The sequence below is a fragment of the Drosophila erecta genome, unplaced genomic scaffold, assembly GCF_003286155.1.
Source record: "Drosophila erecta strain 14021-0224.00,06,07 unplaced genomic scaffold, DereRS2 tig00000055-arrow-pilon, whole genome shotgun sequence".
In the NCBI taxonomy this organism is placed as follows: Eukaryota; Metazoa; Arthropoda; class Insecta; order Diptera; family Drosophilidae; genus Drosophila; species Drosophila erecta.
This window is the reverse complement of record NW_020825200.1, coordinates 18,787,966-18,810,256: the sequence shown is the minus strand read 5'-3', so window position 1 is coordinate 18,810,256 and position 22,291 is coordinate 18,787,966. Positions and strand designations below refer to the sequence as shown.

The window sequence follows — 22,291 nt, the reverse complement described above, 5'->3', positions numbered from 1 at the left end:
CAGCTAGATTTGCGTAAAAAGCGCTTGTCAACAGTTCGAATTCCAGGGATTAAAAAGGGCTTTGTTCAGTTAAGAGTTAAGAGGTAGTTCTGTGTTAGCCAATAGTTCCGAGGAATCCTGCCTGTTTGGCATAAAAAGTGTGTTTACATTTGCGTAAAACACGCTGAATTCCTGCTAGGAATCTGCGAATTCTGGGAATCTGGAAAAGGCTTCGTTATGGGGCAATGTTATGTAAGCTCGTCTGGCCATTCTTCCATTTATAATGGAAAATTCTGGGAAAGAGGCTTGCTGCGTTTTCACGATAAATTTCTTTGAGTGACAGCAGCGATAATAAGTATCTACCGATAAGCTGAGTAGGTTTTTTATCAAAATATTTGGGAAAAATAAGCAGTTGATAATTGTAAATCCAGCCCAAAAAACACAGGGCGAACCCACTAACTAATTTTCCCAGCCCCTGTTTCATCCCCATACGTCCACACAAAAAGGATAACAAAACAATAAAAAATTGAGGAATTTCCCAGCGCAAAATCTAAAGGATCAGCAAGGATCCTCCAGTGCTACACTAATCGTTTATTATGATCAACGAGCTGAATCAATAAAAACGAAACGAAAACGAAGCGCCTACTTCAGGACTTGTCATCGTCCCGTTCTCATTCTGGTTCCCATTCGGTTCCCATTCTCGATCCCATGGCAACCTGTTTCACAGGGTTGGATGTCCTTTTGTGTGTGCGTTGGAGTGTTACCGTTGCTGGCCGTGAGAATTGAATGCATTCGGGGAGGGGCTCCTCCGCAGGAGTAACAGGTTCAGCAGTCCTGGCCCTGCAGCACAGGTATGCAAAAGTCAAATTTGTTTGCTATGGGAATTTGTAGGTGTCTGGCTGGGAAAGTCTTTGGGTGCGAGTGTGTGTTGTGTTGTGCGGTGGGAATTCGCTCAGCACCGCTTTGTTCGGTGTGAGTTTGATGAATACTTTGAGTCCTGTTCGTGGTGATAGGATGAGGGATCGGGAAGAGTTAGGGAACTCTAGAAGTTCCCAAGGAATGCTTTTTAGAGCAGTAAATGGGGCACATTTTATTTTAGACACGGACTCCAATGCTCCTTATTTGCATTTTTGCATCTCTTGATTTAGAACACTGAATAAAATTACCTAATTTAATACAAGCACATGTTTACTTGTAAATATCAAATATTTAAGGAGTATATAAAATTATCTAGCCTAAACTTAAGTTTATAACTAAATGCTTTCATTGGTTAACTACTATGTTGAGTGGGGCAGACTGGAGATCTTAGTTATGATTTATTTCTTTGGCCACTTTAAGAACGCATAAATTCTAATTTTATTTCTTTTCACAGCCAAATGTTTCGGCTCTCTGCTAATTTCCTGTGCCCGCCTTTGAGACATTTCACACAAATTTCGTGCACTTCCTTCCGGTGAGCGGAAGAAAAGGAGCGGATAGGGGCAACCAGCACGCAGAAAGGATATTCTCCGGCCAGACAATGAATAGAAATCTAAATTGCAAAATATGGGCCACGGCCTGTGGGAACCAATTTGATGAGGGCCCACCCTCGCATCATCGATAAGATCATCGGCCAAAGGAGGTGCTGAGAAAATCTCGTTTGTTGTGGCAGGGCAGGGGGTTCCTTTGTTCGCCTGGGAGAAACATTTGCTTGTTTGTGCTCGAAAACAGGTTAACAGGTATTTAGCCCAGAGATCAGTTGGGATTAGGGCGATGGATGTCTGGAGTGGGTGGTCAGCTATGGAGTGGAATCCATGGGCCCGGGAATGGAGCATGTTCGCTGTCCCATAAATCGGAGGGCGCCTGTAATGGTTCGGGTTTCATTTGCATTTCAGTACCAGCAATCAGGCTAAGTAGTCCGAGAAAATCGATAATGGGAAAATTAAGAACGGAGCAACTAATGAAATGAACTGAAATGAAATGGTAATTTGATACGCGCACACTTATGGAGTGCGTTTCTCAAGGACGCGCAGGTAGTCCTTCGGGCATGAGAGTCCTTTGTCTGGGCTCACATTGGCGCATCGAATGGCAATGCAAGCAAACAAATCCTTGGCCCCGAAGATCGATCGTTGTTCTTGGGGAGCGTTAATTAGATTTGCACCGAGCGGTCCTGATCAAAGGATCAATGGTCAGTGGTCAGTGGAAACTCCGGAGAATCTCAGCCACTCACCTGTGGGAAAGGACCCCACGCAGCCAGGACTACATGCACTTGCTCGCATCTCTCTCTCCGCAGGACGTTCCATTGACTGACCTTTCCTCCTCCATTTCATTTCCATTGTTGTGTGCAGTTCCTTTTATTAATTTGAAGTGCCCGCACTTCATGCAACTGTTGCGCTTGGCTTCATTTCTTCCTTCCGGAATGATGGTTGCCTATCCTTTTGGCTCCTTCCTTGCTTGCCAGGCACTTCCTGTGGGTCACTTGGAACCCTGTGGCCAAAACAATCTATTGTTAATTAATTGTGCTGGTCAAGCAGGACGCCTGGGAAGAGGAAGTGGCCTGGCTGCCAGGTAATCATTAAAGGAGTCGGGGATATAATGTGCTGATTCTATACATACACCACATGCATAAGGAATTGTTTTAAACCATGACGGAGGACATCTTATCTTGAACGAAAAGGAATTCGTAGCAACCAAGTCGGAATACAGAAATATTGGCTTCCAATCAAATTATGCACCACGATTAAAACGAGTTTTTTGTTTAAAACATTCTTTTTGTACTGTGAAAACGAGTTAGATTATTTGTCTACACCGAGGCTGATTTGTAAGATGCTAAATATATTATTCTTTAAGCACATAAACAACCAATTTACGTGAAATGTTACACAAATGTGACATAAATTAATCAAAAATTGTAACATAAGTACACTATTTTGATTTTACTTGGTTTTAAATGAAATTTTAAATGTAATATTCCCAGTGAAGACGTTCGAGTTGTTTTTTTTTGTCTGTAGACTCCTTTACATAGTTATCCAAATTCTGACAATACATTTTACATACTTATTACTGTTTTGCTGGCGCCCTCTATCAGCGACAGTACTTTCGTTTTCCACATGGCACATGGCGCCACCTATACATCGTTTTTATAAGCTATTGATCTTGTAGTACTGCAACTCGCCGCTAGAACGCGCTATATTACAAAAAATTGCAATACAAAAATAAAAATAAGTTCTTTAAAGAAAGATTATATTCATATAATTTTTTGGTGTTAGATTATAGTAATGTAATTCATGTTTTATGATTTTTTAGTTCTGCGCTTACAACAATAAAGCAATCATTTTATTAGGCACATATATTTAAAAATAATTGTATTTTAGCATATCGTAAGTTCAAACCTAATGTATAGATATACATCATGGAAATCGTTCATTGATTTGATTGCTATTGTTTAATACATGGAGGTAAATTAAAGTTAAAATAACAGCTTCCGCCTTGTGCTGGCCTTTTATGTAATTTAAGTGGGCTTAGTATGCGCTCCTATAAATTGCATACTTCAAATGGTCACATATTTTTATCCCTCCTCCCGCGGACGACCCTTTCAAGGGTGCAGAGACCTCCACTCGCATGTGTCATCATACCACTGCGCAAAAAGAAGTCCTACAACTGTCGCTTTTGCGGGGACCCCATGGAGCCCACACCTCGGGATCCTCGGTGCCCCTGTTGTATATTTTTTATAGTGCCAGAAGGACTTTGCTGCTCCTTCGAAACTCATTTTAATTCGTTTTTATTTCTTTTTAATTTTTATTACATTTTCGTATATTAGCTTTGACTTTGCTTTAGTTGTATCCACTTTGAATTATTTGCTGTTTGTTTTCCCCACACGCTCCTCCGGCCAAAACTGGAAAAAGGAAATAGAAAACAGCATCAGCTTTTTCACCAGCATTGTTCCGCGGACTGCTGGGTGGAGATGGGGCGTCTAGGACCCAGCTCTGGTGGTCGAGTCCGGGTCCGAGTCCGAGTCCGAGTCCGGTTTCGTAGTTATTGTCCAACGTTGACTGTTTACGCCGAATGCGCTGCGCCACGTAGCGATCCGCGGAGTAGGAAATTAAAAATGGCGAAATAAAGTTAAATTTTTTATGGCTTGTGCAAATAAGTCACAGGCAGGCAGGCGGCGAGCTGTGGGGTGGGCAAAGTCCGCGGAACTGCCGGGAAAATCCCGGCCAGCCGAGCTGCGATGTGCCCCGCGTGTAGCTCATCACTTGTTAAGCAAGAAAATAATATTAGCATTAAGCGTTTGTCTCTGCGCCTCTGACAGACACGGCGCCATCCGTCGTCCCTCCCAAGGATGCCCCTTTTTTCTGATATTTATTTTACAAAATGGGCGACAAACTTGCCGGCTTGGGCTCCATTTTTTCGCTCCTCCTGGTCTTGCTGCTTGTGTGCTCTGCTCTTTTTGCTCATATGGAGCACATCCAATTAAGCAGCTCGGAAAGTGGTCTAAAAAATGAGTTCTGGTGGGAGAGGCTGGCGGGTGCAGGAACGACGGGTGCGAAATTGTCGACTTTAAAGGGATCTCGGGGAATTGGAACTAATGACTGTATGCGAGGATTGCACGTGACATAATAGGAAATTGAAAATTAAGCAATTAACATAAGAGCAAAAGTGATAGAAATTGTTTGGTGAATATAGTGTATTAGGAAATAAATTTTAGGAGATGATACTGGCGGAAATTAATCAAAATATATATAAACAGAGGAGAATGTTTATTGTCTGCAATTTTATTAATTTGTAACATTGTGTAATGCAAAGTGTGAATTACACTAGGCGCCGATTCAGCATTCAGCTGCGACCTACCCCAACTGGTGGCCAACAAGTAGTCTATTTATGGTCAAATTCCAAAGTGTTCCGAATTCCGAAAACCAGTTTTTGATTGACACACTTGCACTTTCTTTCAATTAGCCGCTAAAGACGATCGTGTGCCGACTGCCGTCTTTTCTTTTCGGCGGTAACAATTTGGGATTTCTTCGAGACCCTAATTAATCGGCATTTGAGGCAGGAACGGGGCGTGGGTGTCCCAGAGGTGTTGAGAGACCCGCATGGATATGTAGGCAGATCGCGTGATGACTTGGGTGTTGGCTCCATCATTCTTAAGAGGCTGTCGTCTGTGGAGCCGCTTCAGTGCCGCTTTAGACTTCGTCGCGATCGCGATCATGTGGTCTTGGCTGCTGTTTCTTGCTCTTTCGAAAGTTTCCTCGACGAATGCCATCTTCGAGCAGTGCAACCACCAGGTGAAGCTGCAAGCGGGCCAGAAACTTCTCATCAACTCGCCCTACTACCCCGCTCTGTATCCTGTGGGAACTTCCTGTCGCTACGCCGTGGAGGCTCCCAAGGATCACGTGCTCCAGTTCAAGTGCGAGCTCCAACTGCGGACGGTAAGGAACGAGGTGGAAATAACACAGTGATGCCAAAAGCCCATTAAAAGTGCTCAAATGAAATATTAATTCAATTTTTATAAATCTATAGAGCTTTATATAAGTCTATTAATACCTTCAAATCCTTAAAAGAGTGTGTTCTTCTAAATTGTTTTAAAAGATTGTAGTAACTAGGCAGTACGAAATTAAAATAATAAATAAGAAATATTTCCCATTAGAATTTATATTGACATGAGTAAAACAAATCAAGAGGCAAACACTTACAAGTATATTTTATAACTTGAATAATACAGGAGTAGACATAGCTATCGTCAATTTTAATCACTGCCATGTTTCACCCTGATCCCTGCAGCTTTCCACGGACCTCAAATGCCGCCCGGAGGTGTTTCACTTCAATTCGGAGGGCGACGAGGTGTTAACAAGTTCCGAATACTTTTGCGGCAGCGGAAAATTCGAGCGCAAAAGTTTTCTCAATCGCGCGGTGATTTCGTACATATCGAATGGACATTCGGAGCCGCCCTCAGCCGTCAAGTTAAAGGATAAGCTTTCCACGGTACCAACTACGAGCACAACTACCGAGGCACCACAAGCTGTTTCCATAGAGGAACCGGATGCGGAGGAGGTCGATGACGAGGAGCAGCCAGAGGAGCCAGAGGAGCCAGAAGGAGCCAACGAGGACCTCAGTGACGAGGTGCTGCACGTGTTGCAGGATGTGGGCGTCAGCGATGCCTTGGCCTATGTGGCCTCCTTACTCTACGACGCCGAAGAGCCCTCAAAGTCCAGCACTACTATTTACCTTGACAAGTTGCCAATTCGCAGCAGTTCAAAGACTTCCGGAAAACGTGCTCGGATTGTTTCCAGCTACCCACCTGCCCCATCGCCCGGCCACGGAGGAGGACGCTTCTCCTGCCTCGTGGAGGCTTTTCTGCCCACGTGCAGTTGCGGCTGGAGCCGCATTCCCCGGATTGCCAGTCCCACCAACGAGGAGGCCGAACTGCACGAGTTCCCGCCCATGGCCGGTGTCCTGACCAAAAAGCACGGAAAGGTCTTCTGCGGCGCTGCGATCAGTAAGTACCCGCGTGAAAACTGGGAAGGGGAACTTAAAGGATGCGAATGGAAATCTTATTCCTGCAAAAAATGTGCATATCTAAAATGTACTAACTTCGATTAGAAGAATCACAGGCTCTATCTAGTAGAAAGTTGTTTCTGTGACTGGCAAGTTAGAACTGGCAATAATATACCTTAATTCTGAAAGATAAGATGGATTTGGCTAGTCGTAGACAGCCGGGACTATTACCTATGGGAGCCGTATAGTCGACAGCTTGGCAAATATTTCATTACCAAACGGGAGATATATAATTGGCTGAACGCCCTTTAGTTCAATAGAACCATAGACATAATGTCCAGTTTTAACAGATCCATCCATTGGAGCCATAGTCTGCCGATTGGGGATTATAAACATGGAAATACATACTCAAGCTAGCTGAAGTGTTTGCTGGAACTGTATTTTTAAAAACCATTAGGATTTGAAAATATTTCAAGCGCTTGAAAGGGACTTTCTTAACCAAGGTATCAAATCTTCGGTGTATTCGTTGCAGTTCATCACCAGTACTTGCTGTCGGCCGCGCACTGTTTTCAGGGTCCGGAGACGAACAGTGCTGCCAAGCTGCGGGTGGTGGTGGGGGAGCACGACCTGGCCAGCTCCTTCGAGACGTTCGCCACCCGGCGCTACGACCTTGACGCCCTGATGCTGCACGAGGACTTCAGCCAGGCAAGTGGCCAGCCGAGGAACGACATCGCCCTGCTGAGGACGCGAACGCCGATCGTGTGGAGCCATCACGTGGGTCCCGCCTGCCTGCCACTGCAACCGGCGGAGGATGGCCGGAAGCTGCCGCTGACGGGTCACCAGGTGGTGGCCGCCGGGTGGGGAACCACTTCCTACGGCGGGCCACAGACCCATCGCCTGCTCAAGGCCACCTTGGATGTGATCGACGGTAAGCGGTGCAGGCAGGCCTTGAGCTCCGCCGGCGGACTGCCCACCCACACTTTCTGCACATTCACGCCCGGACGGGACACCTGCCAGTATGACTCGGGCGGAGCTCTGTACGAGCGGATCAACGGACGCCTGGTGGCCGTGGGCATCGTCAGTTTTGGCCAGGCCTGCGCCGCCCAGCGGCCATCGGTCAACACTCGCGTCGCCTCCTTCATCAAGTGGATCCGGATCAAAAGCCCCGAGGTGGCCTATTGTCCTGGCAGGACATAGCGCCAGCCACTATTCTGATTTATGGGTATATATAAGCCTAGGAAGTTTTTGTGCGGAACGAAAATGTTGATTAATGTGTAATCAAGGGGGTTGTAAAGAAAACTATCTCGTAAGTTGATCTGCGAGGTCGTTTTTTAGTAGAGACAAGTCTAGAAGCTTGAATTTTTCAATGCAATGTACTTAAAACTTTGTGGGAATATTATTGGAATAACTACAATAGATGGACGAAGCTTGAATTTTTCAATGCAGTGTACTTAAAACTTTGTGGGAATATTATTGGAATAACTACAATAGATGGACGAAGCTTGAATTTTCCAATGCAGTGTACTTAAAACTTTGTGGGAATATTATTGGAATAACTACAATAGATGGACGAAGCTTGAATTGTTCAGTGCAGTGTACTTAAAACTTTGTGGGAATATTATTGGAATAACTACAATAGATGGACGAAGCTTGAATTTTCAATGCAGTGTACTTAAAACTTATGGGAATATTATTGGAATAATTACAATAGATGGACGAAGCTTGAATTTTCAATGCAGTGTACTTACAACTTTGTGGGAATATTATTGGAATAACTACAATAGATGGACGAAGCTTGAATTTTTCAATGCAGTGTACTTAAAACTTTGTGGGAATATTATTGGAATAATATTGGAATAATTGGAATAGATGGACGATGCTTGAATTTTTCAATGCAGTGTACTTAAAACTTTGTGGGAATATTATTGGAATAATTACAATAGATGGACGAAGCTTGAATTTTTCAATGCAGTGTACTTAAAACTTGTGGGAATATTATTGGAATAATTACAATAGATGGACGAAGCTTGAATTTTTCAATGCAGTGTACTTAAAACTTGTGGGAATATTATTGGAATAATTACAATAGATGGACGAAGCTTGAATTTTTCAGTGCAGTGTACTTAAAACTTTGTGGGAATATTATTGGAATAACTACAATAGATGGACGACTTTTCCGGAATGTTCCTAGCAAAATGAATGTATTTAGAATAAAATCAAATGATTTCCAATAGTTGATTTGAGTGATTTCATAGTGGTGCTATCAGTTCTGCGTTTTTCCTGCTGTATTGAAGATCTGTCATAGAAATTCCCACCATACCCGGCTGCTGAGTGCTGAGCCACTTAACACTTTTGAGTGGGTGTCAAGTTTGCCGCTCTGCCCGAACGCGCTTGGCATCAATACGCAAATATCAGCTCCATCAGGTGGATGGATGAGGCCTCCACTCGGCTCGGCTGTCATGCATGCGAATGGAACGCCTGGCTGGAGCTCTATGTCCTGCGCCCGAGGCGTTGCAATTAAGCGCAAATGTCAACTAATTAACCTCGGGGCGGCGATTGCCTGCAACCTATAACCCGCCAGTCGCCCGGATGGGGGCATGTCAATAAAATCCATTCAGCTGCTTTATTTTCCCCGCCAGCCGGGATCTTCCTTTCAGATAAATAATTAAACGTTTCGCATAACAGATGGAGCTCGCTTTTAGGCTTAAAGGCAATACTGAATGCGGCACTCGTCTGGCGGCCGCGTCTTTTTACTCGCTTTTCTCGAGGACCTGTTTTTTGTCTAACCCGCACTGGCGTTGCACTTTTTCAATGCTCCACCCTCGGCGCGTTTTGTGCTCGTCTGTCTGGCTAAGCTCGCCTGCACTTCCGAGCTGTTGCAGTGTATTGGCCGTGTTTGTTTTGCAGTTTTGCAGTTTTGCAGTTTCGGGTGCCCGCTGCCTTGCAAGCCTGTTGTTCAATTTACCTAAAACGCGGCCAGAACAGAGCGAACCCACGTCAACTGCAGTCGGTGGCATCAAGTGCTGCCAGGGATTGGCGGCTCCGCATAGAAATGGGCGCTGCTGCGTGGAGGGGTTGTGTTCGGGGGCGTGGTGGGTGGCTGGGGTGCTGGGGTGCTTTCCTACTCTGGTGGCACTAATTGAAAAGCAGCAGCCACTAACAGCAGCCGGCGCTAAAGGGCTGCCAAGGGATTGGGTTTAGAGCGCAATGCTACAGTAGACATGTAATAACTCTGATTAATCCGGAAGCAAAGGGCTCATCTCATCCGAGAGTAGAAGAGCTGGCTAGCATCTGCTCGAATTGAAGACGAGCGTTGTGAAGAGATACAATGAAGAAATCAAAAGAATTCAAGAAGAACTTGGGGTTACTTACTTACTTACTTACTTTTCGGGCAACCAACGCATATATTGGTTACAAAAAAGTAATTCTACTACCCACTGCAGATTGTGGTGAAAAAGGGATCATTTCAGTTCCAAGCCCTAACGGAATGCCCACTTGAACCATCCTGCGAGTGTCCACTGTACGAAGAAAGCCAATGCGCACAGCGCTTTTTACTTGGTGCTTTTTTTCTGGCAATTTCCTTTGCATACTTTTGTGCTGCATTTGATTACAAAATGGCGGCTGTCCGGATCCTGGCTGCTCCTGCACGACCTGCAGGACCTGCAGGACCTCTGGCTCCGCTTGCAGTCGTAATGCGGCCTAAACATTGCGTTTAGTTCTCGTTTTGCTGCATCTACAACTGCTGCAATCGCCTGGACTTTGACTATTCATTAGCGTGCATGCTGCTGTGTGTGTGTGTGTGTGTGTCTGTATCTGTATCTGTGCGAGTGCGGGTGCGGCTGCACAGGATGAGGGCCAAAAACTCTAACAAGCTCAAAAAGCAATTTGCGAGAGGCCGGCTAAAAAATTGGCAAAAATATCGACGTGCCGGCTCATGCAATTGACGTTTTGCGGGCATGTGGGAGAGGGATTTTCGCGGACTAGGGATTGGGGTCTGTTACATAAAACCACGCGTTGCACAAAAGCCGCCAAATCGTCGTCGCTCAAAGCCCCAGCAATGAAAATACAAAATGGCCGACCCACATGCACAGTTCCAGCAAACTATTTCTGTCTTACAAAATGCAGATCCCTAAAGGAGCTGCTCTGCATATTAAATATGGGCCCAATACTGCCAATCAAAGGAAATCTGCACTTTGTGTTCTAGAACATGTTCGCAAGAATATGCTTTTCGGAACAGCTAGCAAAATGTTTTGCTGGCCCTCACAAGTAAATTCGGTTTGTGGTCAGAAATTAGTACACAGCACTTTTTTTCGGCACGTATCCCCTGCACACACGACTGGGCCAATTAAATCCATTTACATCACAAAAATCGAAAAATCGAAAAATGCAAAAATCGGAAAATCGAGTATGTGAAACAATTTTATTTCTAGATTCAAAATCGAAATTAAAAGGCATTAGCCTCACCAAGTTTCCACAGTGCTTTTTTAACAATACCAACTAGCGAAATTATTTAACTAAACACCATAGGAAAATACGTTTTAAGTCGATCACAACACAAATTTCATCGTACGAGAAGTAGGCATTTTTAATAAAATCAGAAACCCCAGTTTATTTTGGCTCCCATAAAATTTGAAATACCAGTAAACGTATTTTTTAAGCCGCGAAACCTCAGCCATGATGTCTTTAACTCGAGCTCCATTACTCTTTGAACTTTCCCGGAGCAGGAGTTTGCATCAGAGGAGGACGAGGCGACCATTTCCGGTGGTTCCCGACGCAAGGATTAAGACCCCAGCGCAGTCAGCCCGACCACCCCGTATTCTGGTGAAGAGCTTCTTGGCCCTCCATCATCTGGACTCTGTTTATATGCAGGGTGCTCCTCGTGATCTTAGGGACTTTTTTATGTCAAACTGGAAGAACGCGAAGAGATGATACACTTCCTGGACTTTGCCATTGATTTGCATGGCTAAATCGTCATTAAATTAAAAGGTTTTGGAAAAAGTACTGTTGTACAAATATAGTTTTCGCCTTGAAGCGTCATTTTTTGCAAGTTGCTATTATGGAATGGTAATATACCGACTTATTTGTATGAGATTTGCATTGTGGGTATTAATTAATGGTAAAAATGTTATCCAGATAGCATGTAGTAGGCCGTTAGATACACTCCTAAAATGAAAACTATGAGAAGTTTATTTTACTTACGTTGGCCAACCTAAATTTTAGAAGTATTTCAGTAACGCATCCACCTATCGCACAATGTTCCCAGGTCGGGTTCTCATCGGATTCCCGATATTCGAGGGCAAGGCGCGGCTCCAGCAGAGGCGACGAATGTCGGAGCACAGGCTCCCATTGCATCGCAGGCCAGTGCCCGTGGAGCTCCAGGAGCGTAAGAGTTCGTGGACCGATCTGAAGAGGCCGCCCTTCCTGCTGGTCAAGAGCTTCCTGAACTTGCGCCACATGGACGCCGACTACGGGAGGGATATCATGCGAGTTACGGACGAGCTAAGTTTCCAGCCCCACCGCACCCTCTTCATCAATATCCTGCGAATGCCGCATCGTCCGTTCTCGGACACGGAGCGATTCGCGGACATGGCAGATGCGGATCCGCTGGCTTTGGACCCGGGTTCAAAGCCGTGAGTGTGGGTGATAGCGTTTAAGTGGAAGAGCATGTTTTAAGTATTTTATAATGAACGTAAATAAAGCTTAATATTTTTGAGAGGAGCTCGGTTTTGCTGTAAATGAATGGGATGAAATATGCTTCATCGCGAAAAGCCAGCTGCTAATCAAAGTTTTAATTTTGACTTCCATTTCCTTGTATATACCGATGAGTTGAAAATAGACCAAAGTAAGCTTCCGTGAATATAATCTGGTTGCCAATCCTTATTAAACATGAGGTCCATCAAATGGGTCATAGCTCATAGATTACGGATCGATCTAGAGATCTGCATGCTCGCAGTTCTAAGGAAGATAGTTCTAAAAGTGCCCTTAATTGTGAGCCTTCATGCCAGGAAAAAGGCGAACAAAAGTCTGGTTAATGCTGACAGGAGTAAGTTAACACAGTAAGTGAAACGGATTGTTGCATTCTGTGCTGAATTATATTGAAATTTGAGCGGACATCCGAGCTGGATCCGTTTTTGGCCACAAAATTCTTACTACTTTACAATATGCATATGGGTTTGGATACTTCGTTATGGATCGATTGGTGGGTAATACTCGTACAAGACAAGTCCGGACGAAAGGTGATTGCAGGGAGCATCAAGAGAAACCGTCTAGATGTCGTAGGTTCCATAAACCATTCGTCGCCGGAAGTCCGCCCAGCGGTATCGCGGATTGCGGAAGCGGGTCGTCTGCAGCTCTCCGCGATCCTGCGCCTGCTCCTGGTACTTATGGAAGTTCTTCACGAAGCATCGCGGGGCATGGTGGTACTCCGGATTGGGCTCATCCCGCTGGCGGCACAGGTGCTCGTCGATCTTCTTCGGATCCCCAGCGCCCTGGCTCCGGCGCGTCGAGTGGGCGAATCTTCCACCTATCCGGGACGTGGCCAGCTGGACCGCCCATCGGACATAGGCGGGTAGGGCCGCGAGGTTTCTATTGGTTGGCAGCATTTGGGTAGGGGATGAAACTAGTCGGATTTGCCTGTAATTTGGTGGTCCGTATACCGCCGGTATTGGTAGGCCTAAGTTGGATGGCAGTTGTACTGTAGGGTAGCGATTTATAGCTTAAAGGATTGGCCGAAAGGAGGGAATGTAAATTTATGACTTTCCTATTGTATTTGTTTGGCTGTCAAAGAGAACGTAGAAAAGTAAAACGATATGTGTTTCCAAAAGCTGACTCTAGGCTGACTGGGTTAAAAATGCACCTCACACCTAATTCTACTAAAAACAATTTAGCAGCTAAATGTGCCTGTCATACGATTCACTTTCCTTGGGCTAACTTCAAATATGATAATGTAACATTATTTGAGTCCGTTCCCTTTTGAGCAATTGTCGCATTGCAGTACTCGAGACCAAAGCACAAAACATAATTAAGCAATTAAGGCCCTTGGCACTCGTCCTTACTTAGCCCAATTCGCAGGACGGCACATCAAAGCCGTGGAAGAGTTGTGCGCCTAATTACGCGGCCAAGTGCAGTGAAATGCAAATTTGCAGCAAGCAATACAAAATCCATCAAAATTAACTGGCAACAATGGGAGCAGCATTTGCGGGCCAAGTTAATTGTGCAGCTTTGAAGCGAGGAGCAGGATTCAAATGGGGCAACACGGAAAAAATAGATACACTAATGTATGCAAAGGGAATATAAAATACTTAAAAGCGGGGGAAAGGCGTAACTTGCTTGGGGTAAACTATATAATATACAAAGTTACAAATAATATTACTTAGCGAGCATAGTTTCTTAATTAGCTTTTGTTGCCACTCTTTTTTCCGAGTGCCGTCCAGTAGGACAGTGCTTTGAATAAAAAGTGGCTGCAGGACCCTCGGCAGTCCAGCTCCGGACTGTAATCCTTGCTGCTCTGCATTTTTTGTGCCCCGTTGCCCATTGATTTTTTCTATATTATAAAATTTATGCTACCCGCTCTGCTTTGTTGCACTCTTGTCTCTGCCACCAGCAGCAGCAACATCGCCCCCACCCCACCCCCGGTGCACTTCATTTTCTGCCTTTGCTTTTCACAGTCGTTTTTTATTTCACATTTTTCCCAAGCGCTTTCAGCTTTTGTTGTCGAGTGCCACCCGGCCACCCGAGCCAAAAGAAAAGGGCTTGACAATAAAAATTATGAAGCATATTACTTGAGTGCACTTGGTGCCTCTCTCCATTCTTTGCTTTGCCACTTTTGCACCCAGTGCTCCTCCGATCAGAAGGATGCGCCGTAGCCAAAGTATGTCGCTAGTTTTCGAGAGCAAACCTGCGTGCTAAGTAGCAAAAAGGGTTAAGGATACTTGGGATAATAATAAACTGGACGCAGGAGCGGGAAACCCAAGCTATACACTATTGTGTCCAAGAATATTGCAAATGAAGAAATATGATTGCAGGAAAATGAAGAAATACATTGCGCCTCGTTTCCCATGTCATCCTGTATTATTGCTCGAACTCAGCCATGCATTTGGTACTGAACCTGGCATTGTGGCTTAAAAACGCTCTTGTTTTGACCTGGCTGGCGAGTCGGATCAGAACAAAACAGTTTTTAGGCCACAGTGCTGGAGTTAATGGATATTTAAGAGTCTTTCGATGGATTTAGTTTTAGCTGGGCTGCTCCACGCTAGTAACTGCCGTAGATCAACTTTCGCCGGAACTCTGCCCACTGGTAGGTGCTGGAAAAGCATTTGTGTTGCCTACTGCAAAACTGATGGAAGGCCTCCGTGCATCTTCGATTCCTCTCCAAGGCAGATATCTGGCACTGCCGGTTGCATGGGACTTCTTGATGCCGTCTGGGCGGCAGTTCCCCTTTGCTGAAGTAGACGAGGGGAATGGTGCGACGCAGCTCCGGATGGACGAAGACGCCGGGCTCCTGGCAGAGCTGCGGTCGCGTATGGAGTCTCCTGGCGAGCTGGAGGCCTCTGGCTGACAGGCTCCTTAGAATCTTGATCATGGCTCAATAGTATGAATAATTTGGATAATTTTGAAGTCCCAGGTTTTTGGGATGTTCGCCGGAAAGACTACTGGGTTTCATTGTTTTTCAAAAAATTAAAAACCAATGCTTGCTAATAGATGCTTGCTAACTGAGATTCATTGTTTTCCAAATATTAAAATCAATGGTAGCTAATTGATGTTTTTCTTCGAAGCTAATTGGTTTTCATTTTGCGGAAGTCCTTGCCTCGACTATCAGATACCCGCTATTTTCACTCCCATGGACGAGCATGGCCAAATACATATACTTCATAGGGTTCCTCTAGCCTGTTAGACGACTCTCCACGAACAAGTGAAAGCACATTGCAGACTTTAATAATATATACCACATAAATTAATTTTGGAGACCGAATTTTGTATTTGTTCCTGAATTTCACACTCCCTGAAAGAGAGACGGATAAGGAAAACCTTAACCTTGGCTCAGTAGCTCGTGCGGCCGAAGATCATGCAGTGCCGGAACTCCGCCCAGCGGGTGCGATGGCTGCGGTAGGAGTTGTATGGCGAGATGACCTTCCGGGAAATGGAGGCGCTACTCGGCAAACGATCCGTCTGCCTGGAGGCGACGGCTACGCGTTGGAGAAGCTCCTGCTCAGCACGGGCGCGATCCATCTCCTCTTCCGAGTTGTCCTCCGCCGGCCCGAATACAGTCTCCCGTACTGATCGAACCTCCAGATCCGACTCGTAGTCGGGCTCCACGGCCTCCTCGGCCTTGGCCTCTGGTTCGCCGCCCAGTCGCTGCCCCTCCTCCTGCCTCCTTTGGTCCTGCCTCATGTCGTCGTATTGGGGCACCTGCGCTGACTTGTAGTTCCGCCTCCTGGCCGCGTTTTGGGCGGCCACCACATTGTTGCGGCGGTGCACGATCTCATCCGGCTTGGCGACGGGTCGGAACATGGCGGAGTCCAGGCCAGAGTAGTTGTTGCTCCACCGGCGGTTCTGCTGCCTCTGGCGGAGAAGCTGGACTGCCGCATAAGACTCCTCTCTCACGGGCCAGTCCTTGGACCAGGGACTTGAGCTTTGGACTGCGCTGTTTTGACCTTTCTCCAGGCCCGATATGGTGGTCAGTGAGCGTCGCCCCTCGGTTAAGCTGCGCTTGGCCAGGTGGCGAATGGATGGCAGGTTTTTGGCAAAGAATGGCATCTTTTCTTGTCTGGTTCCCCTAAATTTTCTGATAAAGCGGCTAATTTGTGTAAAGACTCAAGATTCCTCGGCCAAAATTGGATCCACTAAAATTTTAAATTGATAAAAGCAAGGCGCTTGGGAAAGCAAATTTTGGTTATCTTTAGGGGAAAACTATTTCTAAAATGAAATACACAACAAGTCGTCTGTTGAAGTATTCGTAAAACACTGACACTAAAACAAATGTTTACTGTGCTCGGCCAATTTAGTTTTCGATTTCTCACTGAATAGACAAGGCAGAAAGAATATGTGTGCTGCGAAAGAAAATATCATAATTTATTTACAGCCACAAGGAATTCAATTTGATTGCGACTTGAGACTTTCAGGCAAATTAAACAACAAAGCCAAAATGAAAATCATACACCAAAAACACAATTTGCCTTCGTCACATGAACATTTATTAATTTTGCATCAGCTGCAGTGGTGCGAGGTCCTTTGGTGGCCTGATAAGTCCTGGTACGAATTTAACGCAATTTCCAAATGGAAGCAACAACAACAGCGAGACATGAAATTGAGTTAGTCCACAATTACAACAACAATTATGAGTAAAGCAATTTTACAATAAATACCGAAATACACACGAAAACTGTGAAGGCTGTGAAAACCCTGTACGCTTTCCCTCTTTTGAAAATCTTTACTTTGAGTTCGGAAAAACCAATGTTGTGACCCAACTGATTTCAAATTATTTCTGCTGTGCTAGCAACAGATTTTTCACTTGCACATATATCGTGTGTAGCTTTGATCGAATACTCGGTTATACTGTGAACTAATAGTGCCAGCCATATCCAGATAGGGTATGTGATAAAACTTTATTGCACACAAAGAGCTACGCCTGGCGGTTCTTGATGGCCAGCGGGGTATGATTGGTAAGTGCGGGGATGCCGAACTTGTTCGTTGTTTAGATGTAGGCAGAAACATGTCACTGCTTTTTAATTTAAATGCAAATTAAGGCCTTTGTCAACACTTTACCAAACTCAAGACAGCGCTGACAAATGCCTGAAGAAAGTGCAAGGAGGTCGGGCAAGGAATGACTCTGAGGAACTATGTATATGTCTAAAATATGCGTGTGCACTGGGAAAAATGCGGAGCACTAGCAATTGTTCATAGCGAATAAAAGCTTGTTTGCTGTTTAAATGTATCTAATGAAATCAGCATATGTTTATCCAACTATGTTTTATTAGGACATTTAATTAGTTTGGTATTTCGCAGATATTTTGTGCATAAAATATTTATGAACATTTACATTAGTATAAAAAAATAGACAAAAAATAAAGGAATAAATTCATTCTAGGTGACTAAGAAGAAGTTATATTTTTTTTTATCATAATCACTACCCCAGTTGATCTGGCCATGTCCGTCTTTTGTCCGTCGGTTTGTTCGTTGGTCCGTCCGTTGGTCTGTCCTTTGGTCTGTCCGTTGTTTCTCCGTTCGTCTGTCCGTTCGTCTGTCCGTTCTTCTGTCCGTTCGTTTGTCCGTTGTTCTGTTCGTTCTTCTGTCCGTTCGTCTGTCCGTTCTTCTGCCCGTTCGTCTGTCCGTTCTTCTGTCCGTTCTTCTGTCCGTTCTTCTGTCCGTTCGTCTGTCCGTTCGTCTGTCCGTTCTTCTGTCCGTTCGTCTGTCCGTTCTTCTGCCCGTTCGTCTGTCCGTTCTTCAGTCCGTTCGTCTCTCCGTTCTTCTGTCCGTTTGTTTGTCCGTTCGTTTGTCCGTTCGTCTGTCCGTTGTTCTGTTCGTTCTTCTGTCCGTTCGTCTGTCCGTTCTTCTGCCCGTTCGTCTGTCCGTTCTTCTGTCCGTTCGTCTGTCCGTTTGTTTGTCCGTTCGTCTGTCCGTTCTTCTGTCCGTTCGTCTGTCCGTTCTTCTGTCCGTTCGTCTGTCCGTTCGTCTGTCCGTTCTTCTGTCCGTCTGCCCGTTAATTTCTTTTTGATTTCTAGCGATGTATGAATAAAAGTCTTAAATTTCTTTTCGCACGCCCACGGTAATTTCATAGTATGAAAATTCTGTTCCCCTTTTTTAATGAAACATTGAAGTCATATGTTAAATTCATAAATGTACACAATATATAGAATTCATGCTGGTAACAATATATGGTTAAGTTAATTTCATGGTCAATATTGTTTTTCTCTGTGCACAGATTTGGCCAGTCATCCGACGCATGTCCTTAACGCACACACACAGATCCGCCTACGTAGCGCCACAACCAGTTGAGGTGCGAAGTGACCCGAGTGTTGACACCGATGCCAAAGGGCTGACCGCAGGCCCGGCCGAAACTGATCACGCCCAGCTGGAACATCCGCTCCCGCTGACGCAGGATCACCGGACCGCCGGAGTCGTACTGGCACGAGTCCTGGCCCCTGCCTCCCGCATCGTAGGTGCAGAGGTGGCTGGGAGCTACGCTGGAGTTGAAACGACTTTGGCAGACGGCGTTGTCCATGGTCAGCAAGGTGGCCTTTTGCAGGGTGTTCGACTTGGAGGCGGCGAATCCCAGGGTTCCCCAGCCCATGATGTCCACGTTCTGGTAGCTGAAGCTGCTCTCCCTGTAAGAAAACAACATTTTAAGATTCCATGACTTTGGATAAGAAAGCCACACGTACGCCTGTCGAATGGGCAGACATATGGGCGCCACTCCTCGAGACCATTCCATTGGCGTCGTCGTCTGAAGCAAGGCTATGTCATTTATATTGCCCGATGCAGTTTCCATGTAGCCAGGATGGTTGATGATATTTTGGATGCGATACTGCGCCGCATAGATTGATTCGCCACCTACGAGTGATGACGCCTCCAGTATTAGTACTCTAAAAATTCCAAATACAACACACTGTGCAAATTGCTCACCCGTGCTCAAGTCATGCTCCCCGACCAGCGCCAATAGGCGACTGGCCACTGGTTGGCGAGCGGTACAGTGGGCAGCGGTCATGATGTACCGCTCGCTGACTATGCTGCCGCCGCAGAAGATGGGCAGGTTGGAGGCGAGATCCCTAAGGCCCACCATCGAGGGAAACTCGTGCTTCCCCCCCTCCACTCCGTTGGCTATGCGATTTGGGAGGGACCAGCCGCAATCGCAGGGCGCCGGACGAGCCACCGCCTGGCAATTGAGTCTGGATCGCTGCTGAGTCTGCGGACTGCTGGAATAGTAGGCGAAGGCCATGGTCTGGAAGTTGGACATCCGATTGACCTGGCCCATGCGGCAGTACCGTTCGCCATCGCGGAACTGCAAGTCGCCATCGCGGGAGATGAACAGAAACTCCGAGCCACAGGTGTCAGGAAACTAATTTCAGTTATGGTTGGAACGGGATCAAAGTTGTATAAACGAGAGAACCATTTTAAAGTAATATTCTAGGTATAGTTTAAGTTCTAGAACAGTACTTACCAACTCAAAGCGGCAGCTCAAATAGATCGCGTGATTACTGGGCGCTTTCAAGCGAAATCGACAGTTACTGCCACTTGGTATAGCACCGGGGTAATTAAAACTGGTTATATTAATCGTTCTTCCCGGGATCAAATCATAGAACCTAGTGCACTGCTGTTGGGCGCAGGACCAACTGATAAATAGTAACGAAAGTAAAATCTTTAGTTCGAACATGGTGGATGCGAAACTGTTGCAAGTTTAAACGTAATGAAGATTCGGTGCAGCTTATATAAGACCATTCCAGCTGATAAGGAATATTTATTCTTCTGTTATTAAAGACGAACTAATATTTGAGCACGTTAAATTGGATTTTGAGGTCAAGGTAAGAAAATAATACTATTGACATGGTTTTTCAGTGCAAGCAGAACCAGTTTAAGTTGGCACTGCAATTAAAAATTTACTTATCATAGGCAATCACTTTCAACCCTTTTTAAAGCCATTTCAATATTAATGCTTATCCGGTGCCTTTATTATCATTACAAGGTGACGACACAGTTGGAATTTCCGATTTTTTGGCGTATCCAGCTTATATAGGACGTTATCCTGGTATTGACCCCCATCGGGTACTGCGTTTCAGCACAGCTCTTTCCGTAGCTGATGATTCCGACCAAAAACTGCCTGGACTTTCGCAGGATGACTGGGCCACCGGAGTCGAACTGGCAGGAGTCACGGCCTGTGCCCGAGTAATCAAAGGTGCATATTTGCCCAGAGTATATTGTGGCCACATTGTTGTACTCCGTCTGGCAGTCCTGATTGCTGACCACGTTCAGGTTGATCTTCTGCAGACTTGTGGACGTGGGTCCGGCAAAGAAGATGGTGCCATAGCCAATCACGTCAACGAGATCGTAAGTGAATGGCGAGTTCCTAAACGGCAAATCGAATTACTCCTAATCCAATCCCTATATTTAGGGGAAAACTCACGTTCCCACGGGGGGCAGACAAATGGGACCTACGCCACGGGACCACAGAATATTGCTGGCGGTCACAAGGACTGCGATATCGTTGTTTACGTTGGGATCGCTCACGTATTGCTCATGGGGTATCATCTCCTGAATATTATATTGCTGGTAGTACCTGGAGCTGGAAGCTTAGAAGCGGGATCAGAAAGTTTTCGGCCAATGACATTATATTCCTTGTTTTATCAACTTTGGTAACTTACGATTCCTCAGATCATTGGTTCCCACAATAGCCACAATGTTCGTTGCCCAGCTTACTTGGTAAATACAATGGGCAGCAGTCAGGATATAGCGATGGGCCACTGAAAGAGTATGATTCCAAATATGTCAACTGGGAAAGTTATGGCCAGCTTAATACTTAAAAATATGTAACCTTTTATATGTAACGAATTCGTTCCATAACTCGAATTTTTGTCAACTTTTGTTACGTGTACGCAAATGGTTATTTTCACTTGTCAGCTCTTTTAACGCACCTATGGTTCCGCCGCAGAAGGACGCCTGGTTCTTGGTCACATCCTTGAGGACCGCCATGCTGGGAAACTCGTTGGCCGCCGCCTTTTGGCCATTGGCAATCCGCGCAGTGGCCGACCAGCCGCAATTGCAGTTTTGTTTGACGGCGGTCAGGGTGCACTTAAAGCTGCCTCCGTTCGTGCCGGTGGAGATGTAGGCGAAAACCAGCTCCGTGAACAGGGACTCCCGGGAAAGGGTGCCGGAGCCACAGAAGTTTTCGGCACCGCGCATCAGGAGATCGCCCTCCGTGTCGATCCAGAAGTTATCCGTGGTGCACTGACCATTGCTCTGGGGGTGGAGAAAAAGCTTCACCTATTTTCCATTTGGAAAGCCATGTATCTGGGCGAGTTCCCTACCGTTGGAATTCCGAGGGAACATCGCACTTGTATGTAATAGTCCAGGGGCGCGGTGAACTTGTAGCGACAGGAGCTGCCGCCAGGATAATTGTTGGGGTAGTAGGGCGACTCCACGTAGGTGTTACCCGGATTGAGATGGAAGGTGTTATCACAGTCTTCGAAGTAGGCCAAAACAGCAGGTGCGAGTAGCAGCAGCGAGATTAGCAGGCGACTTAGCATTTTGGCCAAACCTTTCGGCATCGAAGCCAGCACTCAACTGGGCTAACGCGATAATGCCACCCACTCCTAATGTCGGGCAAAACACTAAAGGCAGTGCTAATTAAATAAATAAAAGGCCGCCTTTCAGCGGATGATAGTAGACACGGAATTTGCCGTTTAGTATACGCCCTCAGTCTGCAGTTGTGCAAACAGATACATATAATACTCCAACGGCCTTGTCAAATGCATACCACACTGACTTTGAACTTGGCCAATTGCGCCTTGGCATTTTCCACTTGCTTGATAAGACCCGCTGCATTTGGAAACTGAACTTAGGGAAATGCTATTCTCGTGTGTCACATTACACCTATGGTTATTCAACAGCTGTTCGCCTGGCGATAAGCCAAAGTCGTGGGCAAATAAACGTTTTCTGGATAATAGGTTCTTAATAAACAAGAAACAAGCGCGAATACTAAATGCGGAGTCAACGTTCGAAGATCTGTTTGAACAGATTAAAATTGAATTTACGTGTTCATGGAGCTACTAGTTGCCATAAGATTGCAGAGCACGAACCATTTTATCCACCATTATTTATTTAAGTTTATATGGGCAATACATTTCTTTAT

General features: G+C 45.6%; 9 protein-coding genes across 9 annotated transcripts; 3 read left to right on the top strand and 6 right to left on the bottom strand.

Annotated features, from left to right (window-relative positions):
* Positions 1-540: 540 nt before the first annotated feature.
* LOC113564131 lies at positions 541-1,021 on the bottom strand. Its single transcript, XM_026979408.1, has one exon. The coding sequence runs from the start codon at positions 769-771 to the stop codon at positions 637-639; it is 135 nt and encodes a 44-aa protein (XP_026835209.1). The 5' UTR covers positions 772-1,021; the 3' UTR covers positions 541-636.
* A 4,114-nt stretch (positions 1,022-5,135) lies between these two features.
* On the top strand, positions 5,136-7,781 carry LOC6542657 (serine protease 44). The gene is made up of 3 exons (XM_001970455.2): positions 5,136-5,384; positions 5,737-6,451; positions 6,983-7,781. Exons 1-3 carry the CDS (start codon positions 5,163-5,165, stop codon positions 7,645-7,647), a joined length of 1,602 nt encoding a protein of 533 aa, XP_001970491.1. The 5' UTR covers positions 5,136-5,162; the 3' UTR covers positions 7,648-7,781.
* Positions 7,782-11,000: 3,219 nt separating this feature from the next.
* Positions 11,001-11,487, top strand: LOC6543355. The gene has a single exon (XM_001970454.3). It carries the CDS (start codon positions 11,125-11,127, stop codon positions 11,377-11,379), a length of 255 nt encoding a protein of 84 aa, XP_001970490.3. The 5' UTR covers positions 11,001-11,124; the 3' UTR covers positions 11,380-11,487.
* A 102-nt stretch (positions 11,488-11,589) lies between these two features.
* Positions 11,590-12,140, top strand: LOC6542818. The gene has a single exon (XM_001970453.3). It carries the CDS (start codon positions 11,704-11,706, stop codon positions 12,082-12,084), a length of 381 nt encoding a protein of 126 aa, XP_001970489.1. The 5' UTR covers positions 11,590-11,703; the 3' UTR covers positions 12,085-12,140.
* Positions 12,141-12,539: 399 nt separating this feature from the next.
* On the bottom strand, positions 12,540-13,278 carry LOC6542900. The gene has a single exon (XM_001970452.3). The coding sequence runs from the start codon at positions 13,050-13,052 to the stop codon at positions 12,717-12,719; it is 336 nt and encodes a 111-aa protein (XP_001970488.1). The 5' UTR covers positions 13,053-13,278; the 3' UTR covers positions 12,540-12,716.
* A 1,220-nt stretch (positions 13,279-14,498) lies between these two features.
* Positions 14,499-15,091, bottom strand: LOC6543300. The gene has a single exon (XM_001970451.3). The coding sequence runs from the start codon at positions 15,029-15,031 to the stop codon at positions 14,702-14,704; it is 330 nt and encodes a 109-aa protein (XP_001970487.1). The 5' UTR covers positions 15,032-15,091; the 3' UTR covers positions 14,499-14,701.
* A 315-nt stretch (positions 15,092-15,406) lies between these two features.
* LOC6543123 lies at positions 15,407-16,435 on the bottom strand. The gene has a single exon (XM_001970450.3). It carries the CDS (start codon positions 16,204-16,206, stop codon positions 15,490-15,492), a length of 717 nt encoding a protein of 238 aa, XP_001970486.1. The 5' UTR covers positions 16,207-16,435; the 3' UTR covers positions 15,407-15,489.
* A 1,815-nt stretch (positions 16,436-18,250) lies between these two features.
* On the bottom strand, positions 18,251-19,839 carry LOC6541089 (venom serine protease). The gene is made up of 4 exons (XM_001970449.3): positions 19,607-19,839; positions 19,072-19,504; positions 18,831-18,999; positions 18,251-18,773 (listed from the first exon to the last, which is right to left on the bottom strand). Exons 1-4 carry the CDS (start codon positions 19,817-19,819, stop codon positions 18,398-18,400), a joined length of 1,191 nt encoding a protein of 396 aa, XP_001970485.1. The 5' UTR covers positions 19,820-19,839; the 3' UTR covers positions 18,251-18,397.
* A 251-nt stretch (positions 19,840-20,090) lies between these two features.
* On the bottom strand, positions 20,091-21,753 carry LOC6542351 (venom serine protease). Its single transcript, XM_001970448.3, has 5 exons — positions 21,468-21,753; positions 21,075-21,399; positions 20,805-20,903; positions 20,567-20,732; positions 20,091-20,509 (listed from the first exon to the last, which is right to left on the bottom strand). The coding sequence occupies exons 1-5, from the start codon at positions 21,705-21,707 to the stop codon at positions 20,122-20,124; spliced, it is 1,218 nt and encodes a 405-aa protein (XP_001970484.2). The 5' UTR covers positions 21,708-21,753; the 3' UTR covers positions 20,091-20,121.
* Positions 21,754-22,291: the final 538 nt, after the last annotated feature.